The sequence below is a fragment of the Pinus tabuliformis genome, chromosome 1_1 (genome assembly GCF_031772625.1).
Source record: "Pinus tabuliformis cultivar Carrire ecotype Pingquan chromosome 1_1, CPIR1, whole genome shotgun sequence".
Classification (NCBI taxonomy): Eukaryota; Viridiplantae; Streptophyta; class Pinopsida; order Pinales; family Pinaceae; genus Pinus; species Pinus tabuliformis.
The window spans coordinates 804,739,038-804,760,833 of record NC_142297.1 but is presented as its reverse complement, the minus strand read 5'-3'; the positions used below and the strand labels follow the sequence as shown (position 1 = coordinate 804,760,833).

The 21,796-nt window shown below is 35.4% G+C and overlaps 1 protein-coding gene across 1 annotated transcript; it reads right to left on the bottom strand.

The window, feature by feature from the left end:
• Positions 1 to 5,992: 5,992 nt before the first annotated feature.
• Positions 5,993 to 8,107, bottom strand: LOC149216458 (cytochrome P450 750A1-like). The gene is made up of 2 exons (XM_089391204.1): positions 7,100 to 8,107; positions 5,993 to 6,995 (listed from the first exon to the last, which is right to left on the bottom strand). Exons 1-2 carry the CDS (start codon positions 8,051 to 8,053, stop codon positions 6,354 to 6,356), a joined length of 1,596 nt encoding a protein of 531 aa, XP_089247330.1. The 5' UTR covers positions 8,054 to 8,107; the 3' UTR covers positions 5,993 to 6,353.
• Between the last annotated feature and the right edge of the window lie 13,689 nt (positions 8,108 to 21,796).

Genomic DNA, 21,796 nt, shown 5'->3' with positions numbered 1-21,796 from the left:
TTGGGAATTTTCCTGAGACCACATCCGCCCTGGATTTTGAAACCATCTGTCAATTCCAAAGCTAAAACTGAGAAAACAATCTCGTCACACCATGTCTATCCAGAAAAATGGAAGGAAAGGTTGAAAACCATTTCCATAACCCAAAAAAACCTTTCCACTGACCAAAAGAGAACCCTTTACCAACATGCAAATCCATGCATGTCAAAACCAACTAGGAAATCAAACATGCAATATGTTACCTACAAGTATTCCCACTGAAGCTGCTTGATCTTGCTCCTCCTTGCTTGATATTTTATTTCCTTTCTTTTTCCTTATCCTTCCTTTGCTTGCTATTCCCTTCCTTGCTCCAAAGTTCAACAAAAGCTTAACAATGACAAAAATCTTAACTCTGACAAAAACCTTCCCAACTGATCGTCATAAGCATTTTTATCAATGAGGCCTCTTTTTTCTTCATTTTCCATTATTTTCCTTCAATTTCCTCCTCAGATGCAACCTGTGACCTTTCACCTTCCTTTTCTCCTAATTTCCTTTATTTTCATAAATAAATGTGCCCAAATTCCTTTTTTCCTTTTTAAGACCTTTGCCAATTTCCCTTAGCCATAAACACATCTAGTGATGCCCGCTAGGGTATCTTTGACCAACATTCAACTTGGAATATGTGTCCCTTAACTATGGTCTTATTTTTCCTTTATTAACTTGTATTACATGAACTTTTAACCAAGGGACGTTACAATTTCAATCAACATTATCTCATAAGGAACCAAACCTTTTATTTTTAACTTGCTCATGATCAAGAGTTTTTGGATTTTCTCAATTTGTTTCCATTTTGAGAAGGGGGTGTTTCTAGCCCACAATTCACACCCATACAACATCAATGGACAAACTAAGAGTCCGAACGGAACTTCAATCATTTTCCAATCCCATAACTCTACCTTTCTACATCTGTTTTGAAGAGTATTTAATGCTTTCCACCCTCCCAAAATTTTGTTGTCTCTATAGTCCTCCCAAATAAGCCTGTGGTTGAAATCAATCCCGAGGTACTTGTACTCATTTACTTCTTCAAGATTTTTGCCTTGGAAGAAGAACATATGTTAGCTCTGCTTCCTTTAATTAGAGAAAATCATTATTTTTGTCTTGCTAGTATTGACATACGTCCCCACTTCTCTACAAAAATTCTCAAGGGCATATATGTACATTTGGAATCCATGGGTTGATTTAACAATTGATACAAGGTTATCAACATATAAAAGAAGATTTATCGCAAAATTCCCCAATCAAACACCATCTCCACCTTGCATATTTAACCACTCTTCTAGTTTATCAATATATAAACCAAAAAGAGTTGGTGATAAAGGGCAACCTTTCTTGACTCTAATGTGAGTTCTAAAGATTTCTGAAATGATTGTTGAAGTTCTAATTTTGACTTTCACCTAGTCTTCATAGAGCCTATGAACAAGGAATCTATAATGAAAAGGAATTTCAATTTCTTCCATTCTATGCCACAACTTATCTCTAGGGGCCATTTCAAATGCCTTTTAAAATTTAAAAAAACAACTAAGTACTTATTCTTCCCACCCTCTCCCCTCCAACCATTTTCAATAACGTGTCTCAATGTGATACCATGATCCACTTCAAAATGCCTCGCCCTAAAATCGACTTGCCCTTTTGCCCTCCTTTTTTTTACTTCTTCCCACTTACTGATTCTATTTTGTACCATGCTACCGAAAATATTTGCAAACAAAGGATTTATCATAATGGTTCTATAGTTGGAAGGATTTTTAATGTCTCCACTTTTAGAAAGGGGTGTCGTTATGCTAGTTATCTAGTCTCTTGGTAATCCTTGTTGAATTATGTGGTTGAATATTTCTATGATGTGTGGTGTAAGAGGGGTCATTCCCAAATTTAGATATCTTTCTTGAAGTTCAACCAATTCCTTTGCCTTTCATGTTCTCAACTTCTTAATTCCAATCTCCACCTCCTACGATGTGAAAAGATTTTTAGTTGTGTTGATCTTGGGGGGAGGCTCAACCTCTAATTCTTTATCATAGAGCTGTATTCACAGTCAAACCATTGATTGAATGTAATATGTTTTTCAGTTTACTTCTTCCTTGGTTGAAGTTCCTACCAAAAAAACTTTGGGTTATTCTTGCCTAGATATATTAACTCTTCTCGTCTTGTTTGCATGAACTCATATTTTTTCCTTTTTAAAATCTACTTATATAAACTTTACAGTCATCTTATCCTTTCCTACCTTTTTCAAGGTTCTCCTTGCTATTTTTCATTCCTCATGAAACCAAGCATTTACAGGAAAACAATTTGATTTTGATTTCCTATCTTTTGCTCTTTTGCACTTCTCAAGTGCACCTTAAATTATATTTGTTAACTCATGACTGTTGAGGCTTTGGGAACCAATTTTATAATAATTATAATTAAATAAATTTTATTTATAAATATAAACATTCTTTCTTATTTATACCTCATAAATATTGCAGTATATAAATTTGCTTCATTGTTCAAATATTTCCATTTTTGTTTCGACAACGATGTGTATTCATGAAAGTGGACACTAACAAAAGATTGTTCATGGAATTCAACATTTTTAATGATTCAAAACATATTTAACAAGGGAAGTTGTAGAGAAACAAGTTCCTGCCTTAAGCGGGATTCAAAGAAAGGATCGATCAAGATGACTTGTAGATTGAAGAAAAGATTGAGCAGTATGAATAATTTCTACATGCACTTGTATCCTAAAAGGATGAGATCCATATTTAGCATTGATTTTGGTCTAGAAGATAAAGGGCAAGCTTGTATTCTATATTCGTGTCTATATCTACTTAAAGTCAGTCAAAACTAGTCATATGCGACGACTGAAATGTGAAAACAAGGAAACAGGATCCCAACATAGGAAAAGATATACTACAAGGACATAGTAGTCAAGAAACAAATGCAGAGACGTAAACAATTACATTAAGAATTAACATCCTTTCATCAATTCTTCTTAGATGTAGTGACATACTCTAAAGCACCATTCAACAGATAATAATTCTTGTTATAGTGCTTCTTATGTGAAGAGATAACTTTATCACTGGATCTAAGAATCCCTGTTGAACTTTTTGTTTGTGATTTTTTACCATTTACAAAATAGTGACAATCCCAGCATAGGCAAGGATCTGTTGCACACACATATCAGTAAAAAATGAAACCAAAGACAAAGACAATTAAAACAACAATTAACATATGTTCAACAATGACTCTCAGATACAAAGACAACTTATATTTGTCTCGTTCAACTTGACATAGAAGCGAGATAGGGGCTAAGTCATAGCACAATATTTTGATCTGTGTGTTCCAATTGATGGCTATCTCACTATTTCTTGACCTCTACATTTTTTTAACCAAGTATTAAAGGAAAAACCAAACATGAAGGAATTCTAAAATAATCTCATAGGAAAATAAGGCAATAAATGAAATTAATTGAGGTATGCATCAAAATTAAAAATTTCAAATAGGTTTAACTTCCACTAGAGGTGTCTCCTGCATGCAATGGTGTGTTGACTAAAGCTATTGGTGTTTATTTTTTTAATATATTTAAATTTAAAAATAAAATAGTAAATATAATAACTAATAAATAAGGTTAAATAAAAGAAAAAAAATAAAGTGAACTGCCCAACTTCCAAGTGGGGCTTGCACGTAGCCAAGTGCCCCCTTTGGATCCTTGGCTCGAACATTAAACTCTTCATTTAGCTCTGAGGATCTTGCTAGCAAACAACTAAGAAAAGGAGTTGGTTTAGGAGTTATTAGCCAAGCAAGGTAGACTAGGCATTCACATGAGTTCCTCTGAAATCAGTCATCCATCAAATCAATACAATGTTTGCTTACATGGTAGTTTGTTACCGCAAATGAGTCACAATGAAAAGCTCATTAAGAAGGTATCCCCTATTGAGTGGATGAGGTTACAAAGCAAAGCAAGTCACGAGAAGTCCAACTAGAAGCCCAACTGCTTGACCACTCTCAAGTCTTTTTCGTTCAGAAAGCTCCCTATCTATGTTTTTAAGCACCAAACATCTTCTATCCACTGGGAGTTTCTTCCCTTGGTTTATTTGTTGGGTACTATGGGTCGACCTATTATTTCTTTTATGTCAGGTTTAGTTTACATGGGCAAGGTTAAGGTTTCATTCTTGCTCCTTGCCCCTTAAATTGGTTCCGAACAAGATGTCGATCTTGGATCTCATCTAGGGTACCATTCTTGCATTTTTGTTTTAATGGAGTTGGGAAATTCTTATACAGAAGACTTTTTATTCCCAAAGATATATAAAAGTCCAAACTGTAAAACAACCAACTTGACCCAAATGATGGAGAGTAGCATAGTTGAATAAGTTTGGTATATGAGGCTTATGTTCAAGTTCGCAAAGAAAACACCCAAAGCGAGATGTGAAATTCCAACAACAAAAGAAAAATTAGAATCAACAAACAAATTAGGTAATGCAACATTGAAACGAATCTTACATTACAGACACTTGACACATTTTATATTCCATTGAAGGCTTCAATGACTCTAAGAAAAAGAGTTAAATAACAAAAACACAATCAAACAAATAAATATTGAATATCCATGTTTTAGGAGGTTGGTAGCATACTGTCACATCGTAATGCGTCTTTATTTGGTCAATCCAGAAGTATCTGATTGTTCCCATCTCTAAAAGGAGCTCCTTCAATGCCTTATTTGTGAAAGAATGAAAGAAATCTTTCGATTTTTAAAGAGATTGTTGGAGCTCTCATAGGAAGTGGAACTAAAGGTACCAAAAAACGTTAGTAAGACAACAATCTCCTATTTCACTGCATTATTCTTTCTCATCCTTCTATTTGACATTAATTTGCGTGGAAGTATTTAAGAGAACCATAGTTTTCAATTTAACCTTATCACTAGAAAATAAGTATGCATGCAGTAAAATTTGATAAAATTTGCTATTAAGCCTACAAGAAAGGAAAAAAACGCATCCACATGTAAAAATGGGTATATATGAAAATCATACAAATTCGAGTTTTTTGTTCTCTCCATTAGCATTAGAATTAAATTTTATTGTGTTCCTTGTCAATTTCTTTTGTAACATAGTTGCATCTATGTTCACAGTTGCTACGGGCGTGGAGTCGGTGTGGACTGTCGTTGTTGTTGCAGTGGGCTGTGGAGTCGATGTGGGTTGTATCCTCACTAAGAACAAAGCCAGGAGCCTAGGGAAGTGCAGTTGATGTGGGCTACAATGGGTTGTGGAGTCCATATGGGCTACATCGTCGCAAAGAACAAAGCTAGGAGCCAAGCCAATTTGCCTCCTTGAAGAGGAGGAAAAGAGGGAAAGCTGATATTTGCATGGATGTATAGGTGGCGGTTACAACGCTGTCAAAAGATTTCAAATGAAGTACAAAAATTCTCGTGAAAACATTTAATGTAATTAAACTAACCCTAACAATATTTTCAGTAAAAAAATATAAATATATGGGAGACTTATATTGTAACATGCTAAGCCAAATAAAATGGTCATAGTAAAACATTACATAAAAATAATAAATTACCAAAAATCTTTGTTCAGAAGCAAAAAGAAATTTATTGGGATTCATTTGTCTTCCTGGCAAAATAATAGTCACTAAAACAACCGATTACTGTAATCCTTGCAACCGGAAAGAGCATGGAGGGCGATTGTTTACACTAATTGATTTGATTATTATGGTGTGCACTGTTAATTGAATTATCATTATAGCATTTGTGTACTTAATTATGCTGTCATATGGAATAAACATTACTATAGTTGGGATGTACCATTTTGCTGTTTGTAGAATACTAAGTTCTGTTTACGCTTAAATGCATACGAGAAGGGGCTATAAAATAATGAACATAACTACGTTGAAACTCACTGGTTAAAATAAAACAAGAATACTTCTAGATACGCATCATACCATACTTCTAGATACACATCATACTTCTATATGCAAATGTAAGTCAGGAATCAACAACGCTTTTGCACCTGCCCATGTAGTTTAGAGAATAAGAAAGAAGGGTTAATGCATGTAGTCCGAGATTCGAGCCTAAAGGAGCTTCGTCAAATTAATTTGGCAGAACATGAGCTCACAGACAAAGCTCACAGACAAAAGTTACTACATAAAGTAAGAAAATAGAGCGAATTGAGTAAGCTAGGGAGATCGAATCTGGCTGTTGCGTCGTGTTGTTGAGTTCAACCATGTGATCCTGCGAGGGATGTGAGAAGCGACAAAGGGCAATATACAACTAACATATACAAATTTATTTATGGTGATAATACTAAAGCAATTGCAAGGAAAGCGGCAGAGCGCCGTGCCTGCTCCTACGGATCAACCCCGGTCTGTAGTGGGAAGCACACCCTCAACCTTGGATAGGCGCAGAGCGGAACTTGCCTTGGAATTGTCAAACCAGACGCTTCTTTCATATCCAGTCGGGACGGATCACCTTCCACTCTCCAATCAAAAATGTGCGTCAGCTGCGCCAAGGCAAGTTCAAGCGTGGGAATAGCCATGGGACCCCCTGGGCATCCTCTCCTTCCTGCCCCGAACGGAATCATACTGAAGTCTGACTGATCTGTTAAATTCATATCTTCCTCCTTCATGAACCTCTCCGGCTTGAATTCGGAAGCATCTGCCCCCCACACATTGGGATCCCTTCCTATAGCCCACAGATTCACCATTACTCGTGTGTTCTTAGGTATGTAATATCCTTCTACTGTCACTGCCTCTGCAGATTCGTGAGGAATCGCTAGCGCCACAGCTGGGTATAATCGTAGTGTCTCTTTCACCACGCAGTGGAGGTATTTCATGCTTGCCAGATCGGACTCATCCACTTTGCGATCTTTGCCGACTACCCTTTCCATTTCTTCCTGCAAACTCTTCATTGCATGGGGATGTCTGAGCAGCTCACTCATTGCCCATTCTAACGTAGTTGATGTCGTCTCCACCCCACCCGCGAACATGTCCTGCACAAATACAAACACAATTAATGCAAAATATTGACTGATTTAAGCATAATATATTGAGGTCCATAATTAATAATGGAATGGCTGTGGCCACAGAGGCCTACAAGAACAATAGCCTTGATAGTTTGCCGTGTGATTCTGGTGTCGGCCTCAGCTATCTGAAGCAGCAGATCCACGAAATCTTTAGCATGAGCAGCTTCTTCTTTCTGGTCATTCGAGGCGGCGGCGATGCGAGGAGCAATGTGGTCGTCTATTATTTTCTCAGCGAATTCATCGAATGTTTTATGGACCTTTTTCATGCGCCGCTTGACACCTTGCAAATCAAGGCAATCCAAGTAAGGAATGAAGTCTCCAATGTTAAAAACTCCCCCCGCAGTTATCAACTCTACCAACAGATCCTTGAAACCTTCGAAATCGCTACCCAAATTATTGTCAGTAAATTTCCTGCTCGCCAGAATCCGCCAAACTATATTGGAGATGAGAGTGGAGATGGCCTTGCTCACATTCACCGCAATCGTGCCGCTCTCACTCTTCTCCCAAATGGAACGGATCGCGAGAGACATCTCTTCCTCTCGCACGTGCCTGAAGGAGTTGATCCTTTTGGCATTGAGCAGTTCCACCACGCATATTTTTCTAATCTGCCTCCAATGATCTCCATAGGGAGCAAACACGATATCCTTGGAATTGTAAAATATGTATTTCCCAACGGAGGTGGGAGGCCGGCTGGAAAACAACAAATCATGAGTTTTGAGAAAGTGTTTGGCCATCTCAGAAGAAGAAACGACGACAGTAGGAACAGAGCCTAAGCGCAGAAAGAAAATGGGGCCATATTTGTCAGCAAGGTCTTTAAGAGAACGGTGAGCAGGCAGAATCAATTGGTGCAGATTTCCGATGATAGGCCATGGAAAGGGTCCCGGAGGCAATCTGGCGCTGATCCTCCTCTTGTGCAATGACCAAATGAAAAAGAAAGAGAAGACTAGACCGACAAAAGCAGCTGTGGCAGCACCTTCACCCGCTACTGTGATAGGCAGGGACAGAGGCAAATTAGGAAAATCCATATTGCACACACCTTTGGTAGAGCTACATTCTATGGCTGGAAAGAAGGAAGAAGCCTCTGCTATTTAAAAACGCCATTGGATGCACATAAGCTTACCTTACCTGCATAAAATAATGAAATATGGTAGCAATAATTGTCTTCGGATCAGATTTAGTCGGGCAGATTTCAGTTTTGTCGGTAACAATAATGTGGGCCCAGGAAGCGAGGAATCCAGCTTCCACATTTATTGGCAGTTTTTAAGTTTTAAATAATTCGACTCTAGAAAGTTCATTAAATTTATTCGAAATTTTAAATTAAATGAATATTAATAATTAAATTTATTAGAAAATTTAATTTAAATGAATATTATTAAAGATGGATTAAACCATTGAGAGATCGAGGTAAATGTTGAATTGCAAAACATTAATAACATTAAAAATATTGTTACTTCTAAGTTCAAAGAAAAAATGTGGTATAAGAAAGATTTAGTAGCTAAAAGAAAATTAAGATATTATAATGAAGTATCAATCCCACCGTGGAAGATCAAAAGTATCTCTCTTTTTTAACTAGCTCAAAGAAGAAAATTAATATAGCCAAGATTAGAACGAACTCTCATGAGTTCCATAGTGAAACGGGTAGTTGGGCAGTTCCTAAAACACCATGGATGGAAAGGTTTTGCCATCTCTGTGAGAATACGGACATCGAGGATGAAAATCAAATCTCAATTTCAAAATCTTTGTTGCAACACTGACCTTCCTAGCCTTTTAGGTTGTCAAAATTACAATGATCTCGGGAGGCTTCTCTCCAAGATTTTTGAACATAGGAATAAAATCTTAAATCAAACTAAATAATTCGTTTCTTTAGGTCCGATAGACCAAAGTTTGGTCTCAGTGGATGTTAACCATCATCACCAAAAATTTAAATGCAAATTGGTAATAAAGATAGTTATTCTTTGAATATATATTGATTTATCATGGTTATTTAAGTGAAAAACTATAATAAAATATTGGAAGTTTTTAAGTTTAAATAATTTGACTCTAGAAAGTTCATTAAATATATTCGAAATTTTAAATTAAATTTATTAGAAAATTTAAATTAAATGAATATTATTGAAGATGGATTATAGATTATGAATATGATTACATATTATTTAAAAATTTAAATCCAGATTGGTAATAAGGATAGTTATTCTTTGACTATATATTGATTCATCATAGTTATTTAAGTAAAAAATTATACTAATTTTTATTGGTGTTAGATGTTTATTGATTATACTCATTTTTATTGGTATGTTTATTGGTTTACTTTATCCTTAATTGAAAATAGTTAAATAATCTTTTTTTTTTCTTTTTTTTTTTTTCTTTTTTTTTTCTTCTTTTTTTTTTTTTTTTTCTGAATAAGTCGACTCCTATTATTGATACAAAAAATTTACAACGAGGCGACAGCCTCAAAAGGTCTAGCCTGGAAAAAGGCTTTCTCGCATGACAGAATTGGGAAATAATCCATTGAAACAAGCATCGCCTAGATCTAGGACTATTACTGGAGCCTTTAAACCGGAACCGCCTTGACAAAAAGTAGACTGTGTGGAGTTCCAAAACCGCTTAACAGAGGTGATACTATTGACTCGAACTGTTAACATAGACAGAGACCAACTGAGCTAAGACAGAAAACAACTGAGCATTTCTTTTGAACAGACACGATAATTTCAAAATGAACGACAACCTGATCAAGCGTCATGAGCAGTGGAGGGCGATTCTTCCACAATTGGACAGCCAAAACTTGAGAGGTCGTCCTCATCAGATGGAAGACCCTCTTCTTTTGGCGGAATCCCATCACCTGGAAGATTGGAACGCGCCACTGCAGGCTTAACCTGGAAAGCAGAACTCTTTGGGACTTCACACTGCTGGCACTGATTCTGAGAGGTGCTTGGCAAATCTTCCACCCCCGACTTTGGTGTAGCATGTGGAGTTGCCGAAACCATGCCTGCTACACCCTCACTTAACTGAATCGTAACTGTGGCTATGAAAGAATGATTTCTTAGCGTGCAGGGAAATTGAAAGCGGGCTGAGTGCTCATGAGTATGATGGGGGCTCGATGTTGCGACCCGTTGTCCCCTGCCACGACCACGCCCACGTCTGGGAGCAGGATGACTCTCAGAAGAGGAGCCAGGGAATGTATCCGCGGAAGAGGATGAGGCATGGCGGAAGGGATGACCACGAACTCCACCCCTACGACAACCCATTCTTTGTCACAGGATAGTCATGTTGCCCAGAGAATAAAGTGCAGGACAGCCAGCAATGCTATGCTAAACAGGGGAGACAGGAAGGGGGAGATTTAACAAGATTGTCGGAGAATTGAGAGAGCTGGAAGGCATACAGCTAAGGAGAACGTTGTAGGGGCTGTGGCATTCCAGGAAAACTAACACCGAGGAAGCTCCACGAGCCTAAATACCATGGAAACCTGAAACCTCCACCGAACAGAGCATAGCACTTGCGAGGAGGCCTAAAATGCGAGAGAAAGGAACAAAGCTAAAATGGGTATGTGCCATCTGATTTGAGTAGGGGAACCTATGTAAAACGTCGAGCCACATTAACACGGCCTTGAATGAGCTCTCCGGAGTATTGAATACCAACTGCAGGTGAAGCCAGATGGCACAGGACGTACTCCACACGCCGACTGCTCTCGCCGCCATCGTCCTGTTATCTGTCCCGATCACCCGCATCTGGGAAAAGTTTTATAATCTTATTCAAAAGACAAAAAACAATTTTAATTTAGATAATATCCACCAAGTTTTACATGCCAACACACCACACCAATTACTAGTTTAGATGAGCTAACTAACTAGCATTTGCACCAAATATTACAAAGAAAATGATGTAAGGCCATAGAAAAGGAACTAGTAGCTTGAAGTGTCTTGTAAAATCGATGCAATCTCTAGGGTATTATAATGTTTCAAAATGATATATGTACAATGTCCAAGATCATTCAATCAACATTTATTACCACGACAAATAACAATATAAAGACAATTCAATCAACATTTATTACCACGACAAATAACAATATAAAGACAAAGGAATCTATTGAACAATTGTCATAAGCAAGAAGATACAAAAGTACAATAGCCACTGATTGCAAATGGAGTCATGATAGAAGTAACAACTATGAATTAGATGAGAAATTTCATAGAAAATTTAATATTGGCAACCACATGTTGAAAGTTATATATTATTACTACATAAAGACCAGTGATAGGGTAAGACAAAATAGATCTGAGGGTTTAAATTTCCTCGAAATTCTTTTTATTTTCCACAAATAGATGTAATAATTAGTCATAGGCAGAACAATCAACAGGTGGAAAATGTCAATAACAACACAAATGAAAACCATTTCAAATATTAACCCAGGCTAGATTAATGAACCTATTTACACCAATGCAGAACTTCTTAAGCTCTCATTTATGTTGTTTGATTTTGAGTTTTGGGCAAGTGAAGCTTGAAACTCAAATGACACTCAAAACTTCTTAAACACTCGTGTTCTCACAGTTCATTGGTGCTTACCCACTTATGCTTACACTCATAGCAATCCTCTAATCACCTAACCCAACAGAAGGTAAATAGTAACATTCCCAAAGGGGAGGATGATTTTTCTGTAATTAACTCACACTTCACAATGTGTTTAACTGTGAAAGTTTATATACTCTGAGATTATAATTAATAATTGTAAATTATTTACAATTTTAACATGCGCTGTAATCAATTTTGACATGCGTTGTAATCAATTTTGATAAAATATAGTCCACCCAATTTAGATATTTATTAAAAAATGCAGTAAGAGAATAGATTACTTACTTCATTTAGGGAAAGAAATCTATGACAGTGAAAAACCACTAGAAGTGGTTTGCATATGTAACTTTTAAATAGAAATTTGTGGGAAGTTATTTATCAGATTTGATATTAAATTGATGTAATCTTTAAAGCACCGAAGCTTAATTAGTGATCACGTAAATGCTATTAATTTATCAAATCAGACTACTTGTAAACCAAATTCATACTATTTTTAGTGTACCCATATTTATTAATATTGGGTAAACCCATATATGCATCACGAGTTTAACACACAAAGTTGAAAGGAAACTGAACACTAACAATGATAAAGTTATCAAACATTCCCACTATTGTAATGATGCTTATAACTTTGAACAAATGGAAATTTTGGAACCCATATTCAAAGTTTTGGTAAAAACCCCAAAGCTTCTCTGGCTGAAACATTATTAATAACTTTTGATATATAGTAGACATCAGCATTGCTGGAAACAAGAATGGTGTTTTTCTACCAAATACAACTACTCACAAATAACTTCAGCACTTGAGGGATAATTTTCCATATGAAGTTGTCGTGCAACGAGTTGAAGAAGGATTGTTTGTGCTTTGGGAATTGACTGATGTGCAATGATTATGTTGTTAAAATTCAAAGCAACCTAAACAAGGAGATAGAAGAATTGATTGCAGACATACAACTCGACTTTCTCTTAAAACTGAATTTATTCACATATGTGTAGTGAAAATCTTATACAACACATTTTGTCTTATGCTTTCAAGGTTTATTTCAGGTCATATGTCACACAAGATAATTATTTTTTATACATGGGCTCCACCAATGATGTAAATAAATCATTTTGTGAATTAGTAGAGATTTCTGATGCATTCACTAGCACTCTCGGACTAAAAGATATAACTGCACCAAAATAATCTCCAGATGGAAAATTCCCTGATGCAGATCTTTTAGAGCGTCTGTTAGCACTTGAACTGAGATATAACTACACCAAAATTATCTCCATGGGACAACAAAGATGGCAAGAAATATAAGGTGCAATGCATTTTAACATATGCCACATAACCATATCTAATAGCTATTCCTTTTGTGTCTCTTTAGCTAAACCACCAACCTTGATAATGTTTTTCCATATCAGAACAAAAGAAGACGTGTAATTTCTATGGTGTTTGTTTCATCCAAGAAAGTGGGAACCAGAAGATGCAAGCTACGAACATTATATTTATTGCATTAATCTAAATCCAGAGCATTGGAGCTTAAATAAAAACATTACAACAACTTCCACACTATAATAACAATTTTTCAGTAGTGATTTTGTTTGAAATTTTCATATATGCCCGCAATTGTAATAGATTCCAAAAAAACAAGTCTCTCTGCAACCTACTTGGATCATCTATTGACAAAAATATAATCCATGTATAATACAGAGTTCTAAACAAAAAAGTTTTTATCAAAATTATTTGAAAATACTCTTTGATGTATAAAGTCTCTGCCACTCTCCCCATAACATGTTTTTTTTTTAATTCTCATTTCCTACGAGTATATAGAAAATTTCTGTGGATACGTAGAAAGTGGATTGCATTTTGTGCCTTTTCTCCTTTACAAAATCGTGCACTAACAAAAGAGGGAATCTATTTCGTCATAGGATATTTTCTAAATCTTTGAACTGATCGTTACAATTGAACCAACTTAACCAACTTATATCGATCTCACCTCTTAACCAAAAGGAGATGCCCAACCAACTTCTTTTTCGTCTATTGGATCACATGAAGGAGACAAATGGGACATAAAACTAATTTACATTATTTCTTTTCTCATATATAGATGAGGAGGTTTATCACCTCAAGTTGAGGATTTGACCTTCAATTCAATTCTCAACTCCCGAAAAGAATAAATCAATAAAATAAAATATACAATTTCAAGACTTAATCAATCTCCCCTTCCTCCATGTCACCATTACTAGCAGCACAATCTGTAGTGGTTTCTTCCTCCTCAATCAATTTCTTCAATGTCAATGCAAGTTGTTCCAAAGGATTTTCACCCTGCAATGGAAAGGCTTTCATTACATCCTCAAATTGAACAGGGCTAGTCTCATCACCAAAACTTGGCGTGTGTTCAACAAGAGGATATCTCATACTATTTTTAGTGTATCCATGTTTATTGATATTGGGTAAACCCATATATGCATCACGAGTTTCTGAAAATACAATGGAAAGGAAAATGAACACTAACAATGATAATGTCAAACATTCCCACAATGTCATTAATAAATTTATCGTAATGATGCATATAACTTTTAACAAATGGAAATTTTGGAACCCATATTCAAAGTTTTGGTAAAAACCCCAAAGCTTCTCTGACTGAAACATTATTAATAACTTTTGAAATATAGCAGGCATCAACATTGCTGGAAATAAGAATGGTGTTTTCCTACCAAATACAACTACCTACAAATAACTTTAGCACTTAAGGGATAATTTTCCATATGAAGTTGTCGTGCAACGAGTTGAAAAAGGATTGTTTATGCTTTGGGAATTGAGTGATGTGCAATGATTATGTTTCTCAAATTCAGAACAACCTGAATAAGGAGACAGAAGAATTGATAGCAGACATACAACTAGGCTTCCTCTTAAAACTAAAATTATTCTCACATCTTTAGTGAAATTCTTATAGAACACATTTTGTTATAGAACACATTTTGTCTTATGATTTCAAGGTTTATTTCAGGTCATATCTCATACAAGATAATTGTTTTTTATACATGGGTTGAACCAATGATGTAAATAAATCATTTTGTGAATTAGCAAAGATTTATGATGTATTCACTAGCACTCTCGGACTAAGAGATATAACCGCACCAAAATAATATCTAGAGGAAAAAATCCCTGATGCAGATATTTCAGAGCATCCGTTAGCACTTGAACTAAGATATAGCTGCACCAAATTTATCTCCACAGGTCAACAAATATAGTAGGAAATATAAGGTGCAATGCATTTTAACATATGCCACGTAACCACATCTAATAACTATTCATTTGGTATCACTTTAGCTAAACCACTAACCTTGATAATGTTTCTCCGTATCGAAACATAACAAGACCTGTAATTTCTATGGTGTTTTCTTTTCCAAGAAAGTAGGAACAAAAAGACGCAAGCTACGAACATTATATTTATTGAATTAATCTAAACCTGGAGCATTGGAGCTTAAATAAAAACTTTACAACAACTTCCGCACTATAATAACAATTTTTCAGTAGTGATTTTGTTTGAAATTTTCCTATATGCCCGCAATTGTAACCTATTAAAAAAAACAAGTCTCTCTGCAACCTACTTGGATGATCTATAGCCAAAAATACAATCCACATATAATACATAGGTCTAAACAAAAAAGTTTTTATCAAAATTATTTGAAAATACTCTTTGATGTATAAAGTCTCTGCCACTCTCCCGATAACATGTTTTTTTCTAACTCTCATTTTTTGTGAATATATAGAAATTTTCAGTGGATACCCAAAAAGTGGGCTGCATTTTGTGCCTTTTCTCCTTTACAAAATCGTGCGCTAACAAAAGAGGGAATCTAGTTCGTCATAGGAATTTTTCTAAATCTCTAAACTCTCCATTACAATTGAACAAACTTATATCGATCTCACCTCTTAACCAAAAGGAGGATGCCCAACCAACTTCTTTTGCATCTATTAGATCACATGAAGGAGACAAATGGGACAGAAAACCAATTTACATCGTGTTTTTGTTGATATATAGATGAGGAGGTTTATCACCTCATGTTCAGGATTTGTCCTTCAAATCACTTCTCAACTCCTGAAAAGAATAAATCATTAAAATAAAATGTACAATTTCACGACTTAATCAATCTCCACGTCACCATTACGAGCAACACAATCTACAGTGGTTTCTTCCTCCTCATCCAATTTCTTCAAAGTCAATCCAATTTGATCCAAAGGATTTTCACCCTCTAATGGAAAGGCTTTCATCACATCCTCAGTTGAATAGGGCTAGTATCATCACCGGAAGTTGAAGTGTGTTCAGTAGGATGATATCTCATACTATTTTCAGTGTACCCATATTTATTGATATTGGGTAAACCCATATATGCATCACGAGTATCTGAAAATACATTTGAAAGGAAAATCAACACACACAGTTGAAAGGAAAATGAACACTAACAACGATAAAGCTGTCAAACATTCCCACAACGCCATTGATAAAGTTATTGTAATGATGCATATAACTTTCAAGAAATGGAAATTTTGGAACCCATATTCAAAGTTTTGTTGAAAACCCCAAAGCTTCTCTGATTGAAACATTATTAATAACTTTTGAAATATAGTAGGCATCAACATTTCTGGAAACAAGAATGGTGTTTTTCTACAAAATACAACTACCCACAAATAACTTCAGCACTTGAGGGATAATTTTCCATATGAATTTGTCGTTCAATGAGTTGAAGAGGATTGTTTGTGCTTTGGGAATTGACTGATGTGCAATGATTATGTTTCTCAAATTCAGAGAAACCTAAATAAGTAGATGAAAGAATTGATAGGAGACATACAACTGGGCTTCCTCTTAAAACTAGAATTATTCTCATATCTGTAGTGAAATTCTTATAGAACACATTTTGTCTTATGATTTCAAGGTTTATTTCACATCATATCTCATACAAGATAATTGTTTTTATACATGGGCTCCACCAATCATGTAAATAAATCATCCGGTGAATTAGCATAGATTTCTGATGCATTCACTAGCACTCCCAAACTAAAATATATAACTGCACCAAAATAATAACCAGAGGGAAAATTCCCTGATGCAGATACTTCAGAGCATCCGTTAGCACTTGAAATGAGATATAGCTGCACTAATATGATCTCCACAGGAAAAAAAATATGGCAGGAAATATAAGGTGCAATGCATTTTAACATATGCCACATAACCACATCTAGTAGCTATTCATTTTGTATCACTTTAGCTAAACCACCAACCTTGATAATGTTTTTCCATATCATAACAAAACAAGATGTGTAATTTCTATGTTATTTGCTTCTTCCAAGAAAGTGGGAACAAAAAGACGCAAGCTACAAACATTATATTTATTGAATTAATCTAAACCCAGAGCATTGGAGATAAATAAAATCTTTACAATGACTTCCGCACTATAATGACAATTTTTTGGCAGTGATTTTGTTTGAAATTTTCATATATGCCCACAATGGTTACAGATTCCCAAAAAACAAGTCTCTCTGCAACCTACTTGGATGATCTATAACCAAAAATATAATCCACGCATAATACATAGGTCTAAACAAAAAGGTTTCTATCAAAATTATTTGAAAATAATCTTTGATGTATAAAGTCTCTACCACTCTCCCCATAACATGTTTTTTTTTAAACCTCATTTTCTCTGAGTATATAGAAAATGCCCGTGGATACCCAGAATGTGGGTTTCCTTTTGTGCCTTTTCTCCTTTACAAAATTGTGCACTAACAAAAGAGGGAATCCAGTTTGTCGCAGGAATTTTTCTAAATCTCATAATTAACCATTACAATTGAACCAAATTATATCGATCTCACCCCTTAACCAAAAGGAGGATGCCCAAGAAACTTCTTTTGCATCTATTAGATCACATGAAGGAGACAAATGGGATAGAAAACTAATTTACATCGTTTCTTTGCTCATATATACATGAGGAGGTTTATCACCTCAAGTTGAGGATTTTCCTTCAAATCACTTATCAATTCCTAAAAATAATAAAGAAATAAAATAAAATGTACAATTTCACGACTTAATCAGTCTCCCCTTCCTCCACATCACTATTACCAGCAGCACAATTCGAAGTGGTTTCTTCCTCCTCATCCAATTTCTTCAAATTCAATCCAAATTGTTCCAAAGGATTTTCACCTTGCAATGGAAAGGCTTTCATTGCATCCTCAGATTGAACAGGGCTAGTCTCATCACCAGAACTTGGCATGTGTTCAACGGGAAGATATCTCAACCTCTCAAGAACCTCAAGAATCTAATTGTTCTCATCGATTTCCACAGTTCTCTCCATCTGCCTACACAACGTTCACAAAGTTGGTTAAAAAAATTCAAATTTTCATATTAAAGTTAACTATTACATGCAACCGACGAGAATACAACCAAACAAAAAAAGGAAAAAGTTTACTTTTTGCAATTCCAAGCGAGTAGCTTCCCCTTCCATCTCCCTTTTTTGTTTTGCTTGAGTTGCGGCTTCTGCTTCAGATTCCATACAAACCGCTTCTACAACCTTTGCTTCAGCTTGAATTATTTCTTTTTTCTTATTAAAAAGAGTATGGAAATGTCAAATAAATTTCTAATGCCTGAAGCTAACCATGAAGCATGAATAAACAACTCCTCTATTCATGAACTTGCTCGTTGCCACCTTTCAAATTTCTCCCTCTCACGCCATAATTTTTCTAGATCTCCTTTATTACCCTTAATAATCAAAAGTTACAACTGTCACCAATCTACATAACAAACACCAAATCCCAACTTCCTTAATTGAAGACTTTAATGAATTAAATACCTGATTAAATGTCTTTTCTTGGGCTTTCAAAATTGTTTCAACAAAATGGCTTCTCAACAAGGCAGCCCAAATTTTCTTGTCTAGGAAGACCTGTCTCTCAGGTGGATCACTCTCCCCTAACAATGTATCATAATAAAAATGTGAGGGCCAAATCATAACATTGAAAACATAAAATACCACTAAAGAGTATTTATAATCCTAGATAGGCACTTGAATAACCTTCTTGGTTGGTGTCTGTCTCCAAACCGTAGGCTTTGGCTGAGCATTCTCTTCATCTAAAACACTTACAACCCCTGTGGAAGCCACAAAGTAGATAAGAAGGAAAACATATAATCAAATAGCAATTAACAACTGTTTGTAACACCAATTCAAAAAATCTAGTTACACAAACCACAATCCTAAACTGCATAGCAAATATATCTAACGAAAATGCACTCTTTGCACCAGTAGTCTCAGTTTCAGAGTTGCCCCGATCCTCACAGTCGACACTTGACTCCATAGATTCCTTTCGGAAAACCATAATACATAAGATACATTCACTCGAGACTCATCTACATCATAGATTATTCCTCAGGCAATTTCCTCCCAACCAAATGTTAAATCAATCTTGACAACCAACACATAACACAAAAATAAGTAAATCTAGTTCTGCTAAAACTCAGAAATTCAATCATGTATACAATTAGCTCAAATTTATTGTTTGAATTCGTACCTTAAGTGGTGCATCGGTAGAATGTGTTTCATCTACTTAGTGCATGAGGAACTTCCGGAATCAGAATCTGATAAAAAAGAATGACCAAAGTAAATGAATGGACTCTAATACAAAATACCACTTGAGAAACATCAAAAATCTAAATTCTTGTCCAAAGACAATACCACTAGAGGAAGATCCAGAATCATTGTGTGAGCTACTTGAACTACTAAATTTGATGTTAACTGCTATGGTATCTTTCTCAATATCAACACTAGGGACATTCGTTGTAGGCATCTCATCCCCACCAACATCAACATATTCATCACCAGGGTCACCACCTACACATGTACAAATGCTTAACATGAACTACAGTAACAAAATATATAAATTCCATCTAAAAAGAATAAATACAAACTTGAAATTCTGGCTAGAATAAAGAGTAAACCTTGTTGGACTACTTTTGTGGGATGACTCTCCAATTGTAATCCAACCCTAGCATTCACAGGCTATTATAGAAAATGTCAGTGGCTCTCGTAAGGACAAACTAACTGAATATGAGTGAATATTGAAAAGAACCAAATGACGATATAGCCATTCTCCACGACATTTAAAATATAAGACAATCATAACGCTATGACAACATACCTCAGGATAAGGAAGCCATGCTGGAGCCTGGGCATTTCTGGTGCCTTGGCCTATCTCTTTGAGGCGATAAGAAATAAGGTTCTGAGCTGGAAACTAGATCAATAGGCTCACTGAATACCCAAGCAAATTTATGTGTCATGAGCTTCTTTAGAGTATCAACACACTGGTTCATGTACTTAGAAACTATTTTTCTTTGGACAAGATCTGTTTCTGCCTCTTCACGTCTTTCGATTCAAATTTTCCAAGAAGTCTATTCTTTAAACCTATAGCTCAAACTTTATACTTTTTTTCCATCTTATCATTACTAGAAACGTAATCAGAATTGAGGTAGAGTTGATTCACTTTAGGAGTTTGTTTTTCTTTACCAAGAGAACGTAAGACACCCTTACTTCCATCACTCGCAAATGATGATTGTCTACAAAAAATACTATCTTTTTGAGATAATATTGAAGCCTAAACGGCACCTGACCTAATGACTACTTTTCCAAGAATGCCACCTAGGAAACTATTCACCAACCTTGAAATATGTCCATCACTAATAGTTAGAACACTCCGAGATGAAGTAAGCTTTGATTATTCAATTCCATGTGCAACAATAACTCACCTAGTCCAGTTCCAACTTAAGTTTGTTTCTCATCTCCATTTTTTCACTCCTTGACATTTGTGAAACTGTAATAACATAAGTGGGAACTCCAAGAGCATCCATTTTCTAGCCTGCAGAATTAAGATTTATAGACTTTCTCTTGAGGGAACAGGAATCCTTTGAGACAGTCTCAGAATCAAACCTGGTGAAAGCTCCAATGTTTTCATATTTTACATATTGAACCTTCTGCCTCCTTCCATCTAAATCCCCTGTAACCTCCAACAAGTAAGGGTGATTAAGTAGCATATTGTATGAAGTCCTAGCTGATACTTTTTTAGATTTTTTCGTGATGGAATTCTCATTGAGGGTATTCTAAGGTTGGTGCCACTCACAATTTATTTTAAGGGCAAAGGCCATTCATTGTATTAATCACATAAGCATACAATTCTGTACAACTAAATAATGGGTTCCAAGGTCGGGGAGTTGAGAATCATAGTTAAAAATCCTTACTTCCAATTGCCAAGAATCAACCTCAATGGGGATAAAAAGCACACAATAAGCTAGAATTATAATAAAAGTACAACTTCAGAAATTGACAATACCATGTTCATCCTAAATTCATAACAAAAGTTTTAAATATCTCAACTAATAAAATTAAATGCAGTGGTAGTAGACAATAGCGAAGGCTCCCAAAGGTTCTAAAATTTTATTTCAATTCAATATTAAAGTCATCTCTCTGACATCTTGAAGATGAAAGAGCAGCTAACTCAAATGAATTATCACAAATAAATTGGATCAACTACAAATATTACATTACTAATAACATTCACACAATTTACAACATCACTATCTTGAATACTATAATATACAACTAATTTTATGTGATTCATTTCACTAGTTTCAAGCCCACTTCTTCACCCCTCTGAGCATCGCCTGATGCGATGAGTGCTAAGTGGACTATTCAAAAATCATGAGAAACTATCGAGTTATGACTACCTCTCATGGAAATGGTCATACATGAATGACTTACTTAACGCAGTTGAATCCCAAAAACTGATATCTAATTTTATATATGACAAAAAATAACCACAATGGTTGGTGAACAAGTCTAGCATTAGCTAAGAGATAACACAAGTAAATAAACCAAACCAAAACGAAACCCTAATAAGGATTTTCATAATACAAATCACACAATTATAATTCATAAGTCAGGCATTGAAACCAACTATAGTTGGCATCTCCAGCAAATAAAATACTTATTAAAATGTACTAGGAGTTCATATCGGCTAAAATCAAACAATAGACTCATCTAAATTGTAGTAGATTATTCTGCAGACAATTTTCTCCCCACCAAATGTTAAATCAATCTTGACACCCGACACATAACACCAAAAATAACTTGAGGTAGTTCTACAAAAACTCAAAAATTCAATCATGCAAACTATTA